The 7,402-nt window shown below is 39.7% G+C and overlaps 1 protein-coding gene across 2 annotated transcripts in view; it reads right to left on the bottom strand.

The window, feature by feature from the left end:
- BUB1B (BUB1 mitotic checkpoint serine/threonine kinase B) overlaps positions 1-7,402 on the bottom strand; it is a 73,996-nt gene that overhangs the window by 66,135 nt on the left and 459 nt on the right. For both annotated transcript variants that reach the window (XM_006778092.2, XM_015557605.1), the window contains exon 2: positions 4,401-4,547. In XM_006778092.2, coding sequence (XP_006778155.1) covers positions 4,401-4,547 — 147 coding nt within the window. The remainder of the gene's footprint in view (positions 1-4,400; positions 4,548-7,402) is intronic.

The following is a 7,402-nucleotide window of genomic DNA, read 5'->3' on the forward strand; positions in this document are numbered from 1 at the left end:
CTGTCCCATGACCTCCCACTCTGCCTGCCAAGTCCTCCAAGCTGCCAGCTCTCCCTCTCTACTCTCCGTCTGGCGGCTTGGGGAGCCAATTTCCCCAAACTGCTCCACTCTCCACCGGCTCTCCCGCTCTGCGCCTGTTTATGTAAATTAACCCGCCATCTCTGTCGGGTTAATTTGCATACTCACTCCTGATTGGCTGGTGAGCACAGCAGAAGGACGGTCAATTTACATGTTTCTCTTTTATTATATAGGATAAGACAAGGTTTAAAATGAAAAATTAACAAAAAATACAAAACAGTACAGTATATTACAATTGCCAAGAATGGATCATTAAGGCTTTAAGAAATCAAAGCAGCAGGCTCAGAAGGTGAAGAACCCATAACATTTGAAAGAAAAAGGGAGTTTTCCAGGAGAGAAATCAATATTAACACATTTCGTACTGCTCAGGAGTTTTCTCGTGTTTCGCACGCCATCTGTTAAGGACCGCTCACGAGTGTTCTCGTTTTTCACGCCCATGGAAAAAGGAGCGAATCTAGATACTTATGTAAATTTTGTTTGGTCCCTCTTCATAGAGGAAAATGTTTTACGCAGTACCATACATTAAAAAAGTACTAGGAACTTTAATTGTTTAATTGTTTTTGTAAATAAAAATGTTATAATTATTGAAAAACAACACCTAAAGTGCATTATGATGATTTAAATAATGTACATTTTGCCCAAAAACGTGCGGTCCCTGGCGTATGTCTTAGAGATTTCTATGCGGTATGCAATGTGTTAAATTAAGTTGTAAAGGTGGGAAAGTTTAACCAGAGGAAATTGAGCTATAACATAAAATCAATATTGGAAACAAATGGAGCTATATGGAGAGGTAAGAAGGGCATGAGCCACTGTTGGTTCTTTAAGTGGAGAGTATCTTGAATATGATAAGATTTCAAAAAGATTAACCAAGTAACATTTTAAGACTAAGACCATTAGGAAAGCAGCTACAATTATAAAGCTAAAATGGCAATTTAAGTACGAGATGAGGGGATTATCTGCAGAAATGGTGAAAAAATAAAAACTAAGACACTACTAGTAAAAATCAGCCATCCTCCAAATTAATCTATAGATTCAGTGCAATCCAATCAAAATCCCAGGTCTTTCTTTTATAGAAATTAAAAAGATGCTTTTAAAAATTTGTTTGGAAAGACAAAGGACCAAAAATAGCTAAAATTATTTTGAAAAAACAATAAAACTTGAAGAACACACTCTACCTGACTTTAAAACTTACCACATACAGAGCTAATCAAGACAATGAATAATTGGTCAAAGAATAGACAATTAGGACAATGGAACAGAACAGAGAGTCCAGAAATAATACATACATATACAAGCAAATGATTTTTGCCAAGGACCCCTAAGCAATTCAACAGGGAAAGTAAAAAAACAAACAAAATTCTTCAACAAATGGAGGCAGACCAACTAGCTATCCATAATGGGAGAGGCAAGAGAGGGAAGGGAGGGAAAACTTTTACTCCAACCTTACACTATATACAAGGATATATTTAAGATGAATCATAGACCTAAACATAAAAGCTAAAACAATAAAGCTACTGGAAGAAAACAAAGAATAACATTGCAACTTTGGAGTAGCAACACTCTCCTAGAGATGACACAAAAAACACTAATCAAAAAGAAAAACACTAATGAATTACTTTCCATGAAAATTAAAAACTTCTTGCTTATCAAAAAATACCACCAAGAAAATAGACAGCCATGGATTGGGAGAAAATATTTGCAACACATATTTGCTAAAGGACTTGTATACAGTCTATATAAAGAACTTCTGGAATCTAATTTTAAAACTGAACAAAACATCTAACTAATACACCACACAAGAAGTTATAGAAAAGGCCAATAAGCCCTAGCCAGTTTGGCTTAGTGGATAGCGTGTTGGCCCTTTGACTGAGGGGTCCAGGTTTCTATTCCAGGGCACATACCTTGGTTCCAGGTTCAATCCCCAGCCCTGGTTGGGGCATGTGCAGGAGGCAACCAATTGATGTGTGTCTCTCTCACATCAATGTTTCTCTCTGTCTCTAACCCTTCCTTCCACTCTCTCTAACAATCCATGGAAAAGTATCCTCAGGTTAGGATTAACAACAACAAAAAAGTGCTCACAACCATTAGTCACCATGATAGTAAATGGGAAGTCAAACCATAATGAGATACTATTACACATCCACCAGAATGGCTAAAACAAAAAAGATTGACACCATCAAATACTAGAGTGGATTTGGAGCAAATAGACTTTCGTACATTGGTGGTAGAAGTGTAAAATATCACAACCTTTTTAGAAAACTGGCAGTTTCTTAAGAAGTTAAACATATATTTATTCTATGACCCAGAAATTCCTTTCCAAGAGAAGTGAAAATCTATGCCCACAAAAAGCCTTGTATAAGAATGTTCATAGTAGCTTTACTCATAAAACAAACAAAATCAGAAAGAATCTAAATGTCCACCAATTGATGAATAAACAAATGGAATACTACTCAGTAATAAAAAGGAGCAATCTACTTATAATGCAATATGGAAAAAAGCATGCTGAGTAAAAGAACTGAATGATTCCACTTATATAAAATTCTAGAATAAGCAAAAGTAACCTATGTTGACAGAAATCTAATCACTGGTTGCTTTGATTGGAAAGGGGCATGAGAGAGGTAATGAAAATGTTCTGTCTTGAAATGCATGTCAAAACTGATTAAATGGTATACATAAAAATCTAAGCATTTCACTGAATGTAAATTATATTTTTTAAAAAATTGCTAGTCCTTAGGAACCAACTAAATAGAATTAGGGTAAGAGAGCAGTAAATAAGAACATTCAGGTGAGTTCTGGTACCACTAACCAAAATAGAATAGAAAAAGAAAGGTTATATATTAGAAATGAGATTCACTATTTAATAACTGGTGAAACATTTATCTAATTATATATTACATGTAGATAAAAAGATATTTGGAAAGCAAGTAAAAGATGTATACAGTAGTTAAATAATCCTGGAAAACCTGAACATGGAAGAACTTAGGTAAAATGCAGTAGGAAGTCAACAAGAAAAAGGTGTAGTTGGAGAAATGAAAAAAACTAGTAAAATGTCACAGAAGCCAGGAAGAACAGAATACTACCAACTCTGAAGCAAAATCACAAAACCCAATGCTTTTAAAGATCCAATGAGATGAACAAGAATACTCATTACATAACCCCAAATTATAATTTATCTATGACTAGAGGCCCGGTGCACAAATTTGTGCAACCAGTGGGGTCCCTTGGCTTGGCCGGCAGGATTGGGCCAAAACCAGTTCTCCAACGTCCCCCAAGGGGTCCCGGACTGCAAGAGGGCACAGGCAGGCAGAGGGACCCCACCGGTGCAGAATTGGGGCTGGGGAGGGACATGGGAGGTTGGTCAACCGGGGAGGGACAGGGGGAGGGCTGCAGGGCGTGTCTGGCCCGTCTCACTCAGTCCCAATTGGCCAGACCCCAGCAGCAAGCTAACCTACCAGTTGGAGCGTCTGCCCCCTGGTGGTCAGTGCACATCATAGCGAGGAGTTGAGCGGCCTTAATATATCATTAGCATATTACGCTTTGATTGGTTGAATGAACTACCAGATGACTGGACACTTAGCATATTAGGCTTTTATTATATAGGATGGAAGAATTTTTTTGTCAGAGGCCCAGGATAGAAACGGATACTTTACTTTTTTGAAAAAAAGCATATTTATCAAAACATTATTAGACAAAGGAAAGCAACTTCCATAGGTCCGTTTGAATAATGTAGATTTTTTTTCTTTTCAGTTTTGTTTATCCAGAGTTTGTTAAATCATTATTGAGACACATTCTAGTATAAATTCAGTTTCTCTCAGGTTTACATTTTCTTTGGAGATCACTATTCCTTTTTGGTACACTGTCAAAAATACTTTCCTAAAAAGTTAAGAATTGAATGCACATAAAAGATAGCAGATTCAATCTCATTCAGTACTCAGAATTTAAGGAAGAAATTTCTCTAATTGATTACTATCAAATAAAAGAGCTAATTCTGTTTGGGATTCAGAATGACAGAATACTTTTGGAAAATATAGTAATATGATACTTGCTTTACTTTGTTTCTCATTGCCCCCTGTATAAGATGCATTTCTACTGATACAAGAGTTTGCCTGCTTCACAATGAAATGAAATCCTATAGCTCTTGTTTTTAATCATACTTGAGATCTTCAGATAGCTGTCATGATGAGAAAACATGTGAGGAACAGAATCTCATACTACCAATTTTTAAAGAGTACTCCTTATACCATTGTGCATGGACCCACACACATTTTCTACCACAGTTGGGGATGAACAATGACAGGTTGAGCCCCAAATGTTCTACACACCGTTTCTGCTGCTGTAGAGTAGTGTTTCGGGCAGATTCTTGTTGTGCCAATACACCCTGAAGTGTGGATATACTCCGCCCCTGTCTCAAGGGTTGTACATTTTCTTTACTCAGCTCCCATTCATCTCCCTCCAGAGACATGGCTTCACTGTGAAGGGGAAAACAAAAATAAGTTTCATATCAGTATTGAAATATATCACGAGATTATTGTAAATGTTCTCAGATAAATGATTATTCATGATTTTTGGGTTGAATATCGTGGGCATGCTCTTTAGTAGTGTTATTACACTTCTAAGCTTCTGAGTCTGTGACCTGATTTCCAAGTTTATGACTATAGTATTTGCCCAATGGAAGAGAGAATGTAGCAGGGTATTGTGGACAGTATTATAAGAATAAAGTTTAAGGCAGGAAGGAAAGAAGGGAAACAATTATTATAAATTTGGCAAAGTGGACAAAAAGTAGTCCTATGCCTACCACGGAACGCATCATCTAGTTTAATTTAAAATTAGCAAAGCTTTCATCAGAATGATACCCATGTTTCAGCTGATGACTTAAAACTAAAGTTTACATATATAGCCAGCCCAGAGCAGAAGCAGACAAAAATACATTTTACTGGTCACAACTGCCCTCCCCACCCCACAACACCCCCGCCCCATTCTATCAAGCCCATGGGCAGGGGGAGGGGGAGGGAATCTCCACACGTTTTTTTGGAGGCAATCACCATATTGGGTATGGACTCTGAACTTCAGAGCTCTGTCATGGTCAGATAAAAGCCTACGTCTGGATGACAGGCATTATTTCTGGATTGGAAACAGAGACAGATTAGGCACTAATCTTCAAAACTGAATGAAAGATATCTGTGACCTCAGTCTAGATGAGAGGGCAAATCTCTCTTCAAGAAAATAAGTTAAGTCAGACTTCGGACTGAAGGGTCCCAGGTTGGATTCCGGTCAAGGGCACATTCCTGGGTTGAGGCTGGATCCCCAGTAGGGGTGTGCAGGAGGAAGCCAATCAATGATTCTCTTATCATTGATGTTTCTCTCTCTCCCTTTCCCTTCCGCTCTGAAATCAATAAAAATATATTTTTAAAAAAGAAAGAAAAGAAGTTAAGCCCTAGCTGGTTTGGCTCAGTGGACTGAGCATTGGCCCATGGACTAAAGAGTCATGAGTTCGATGCCAGTCAAGTGCACATACCTTGGTTTTGGGACCAAGCGGGAGGCAACCAATCAATGTGTCTCTCTCACATTAATGTGGGATTTTTTTCTGTCTCTCCCCCTCCCTTCCACTCTCTAAAAAATCAATGGAAAAATATTCTGGGGTGAGGATTAATGAGAAGAGGAGAAGGGAGAGGGGGAGAAGAAGAAAATAAGTTAATTTAGGTTGTAACTACTCACATCTTTTTAATATTGTGTGAATCCTGTACCAGCCATGCCATTTATTTTTGTATCCCCCATGGTCTAATACAGGATCTGACACTAGTAAGCAATAAATAAATACTTGAGTTCATCTGAATTTCTTCTCTTGCTCTTAAACTAGCAATTAAATGATCTCAGTTAAAGGCCCTAAACTGAGTTGGGACACCTCCCTTGCCTCCTCCTCCTCCTCCCACAGAATTCCCCATCTCAATTTCATTTTTCCAGTTGCTCGGGACCTCGTGGCGCAACGGTAGCGCGTCTGACTCCATTTTTCCAGTTGCTCAAAAGTCTTGGTACCAAACCTTGACACTCTTCTCATACCTCCCCAGTCACTCCACAAGTCCTGTTGGCTGTACCTTCAAAATATATCTAGACATCAACCTATTCTCACCATCTTTACTGCTTCCAGCTTGGCTCAAGCTGCCACTTCTCCTGCCTGGATTATTTCAAAAATTTCTTAACTCATTTCCTTGCTTCCATCCTTCTCTACCTGTAGTCTTTTAAACACTGCAGCCAAAGGGATCCAGTTTAAATCCATGTCAGACCATGTTTCTTCCGCTGACTTTCAACTACAATCAGAGTAAAAGCCAAGTCCTTACAATGCCTGCATCTCACCTTTTTTCCTTCATTCCCTTGGACTCTCCTGGCTCAGTGGGCTTCAGCTACGTGCAGGTGTAGCTCCGCCTCCAACCCTCACCCTCCAGCCTCTGCACTTCCCCCACACAAATGCATGACTAGCTAGCCAGCATCTTTCAAGTCTTGACCCCAATGACACCTTCTCAGCGAGGTCTCCTGTTCAAAACCGTCTAAAATTGCACCAAGCCCTCTGCCCCACCTTTTTTAGTTTTTTCAGTAGTGACCACCATCTAACTTTTACTTTATTTATCTCACTGACTGTCTGTTGTCCCTACCCACACCTCACCCCAGAACTCAAGTTTCACGAGGGTAGGGGTTTTTGTGTCTCTTATTTGCTGCGCCTGGCACTTAGTAGGTTGTCAATAAGTATTTGTTGCATGAACTAAAGAGCTCGTGACGTGACATCTATCTAGGTCAGTGGTTCTCCACCTTGGCTGCGCATTAGAATCACCTGGGAATCTTGTTAAAATCCTGATTTCTGGGCCTCATCGTTAGTAACAAAGAAACAGAATTTCCGGAGGATGAAGCCCAGAAATCAGGATTTTAACAAGATTCCCAGGTGAATCTAATGTGCAGCCAAGGTGGAGAACCACTGATCTAGGCACGGTGTACCCCAGAATGAAAACGCGGAGAACTCCAGCCCAAAAGAGGTCATACATACTCTACAGGTGGAAAAGCGGCAAGCACGCGGGGAAGGGCTCGGATTTCTAACGATGCTACCGCCATCATTACAGCACCTGCCCTTTGCTGAGCACTTATTTGGGGTCAGTCACTTTACGAAAACTTTGGAATTCTCCCAGAACCCGGCAGGGTAAGATTAATATCAATAGTTCCCATATTAAGACGTGTCCAAGGTCAAACAGCCAGCAAATGGCTGAGCTGAGATACAAACGCAGACACCCCACCCCCGCCCCAATCCCAAGTTCTCTGTAACACTGGGTCCCCAGCCTCC

The sequence above is a fragment of the Myotis davidii genome, unplaced genomic scaffold (genome assembly GCF_000327345.1).
Source record: "Myotis davidii unplaced genomic scaffold, ASM32734v1 scaffold46, whole genome shotgun sequence".
Lineage (NCBI taxonomy): Eukaryota > Metazoa > Chordata > Mammalia > Chiroptera > Vespertilionidae > Myotis > Myotis davidii.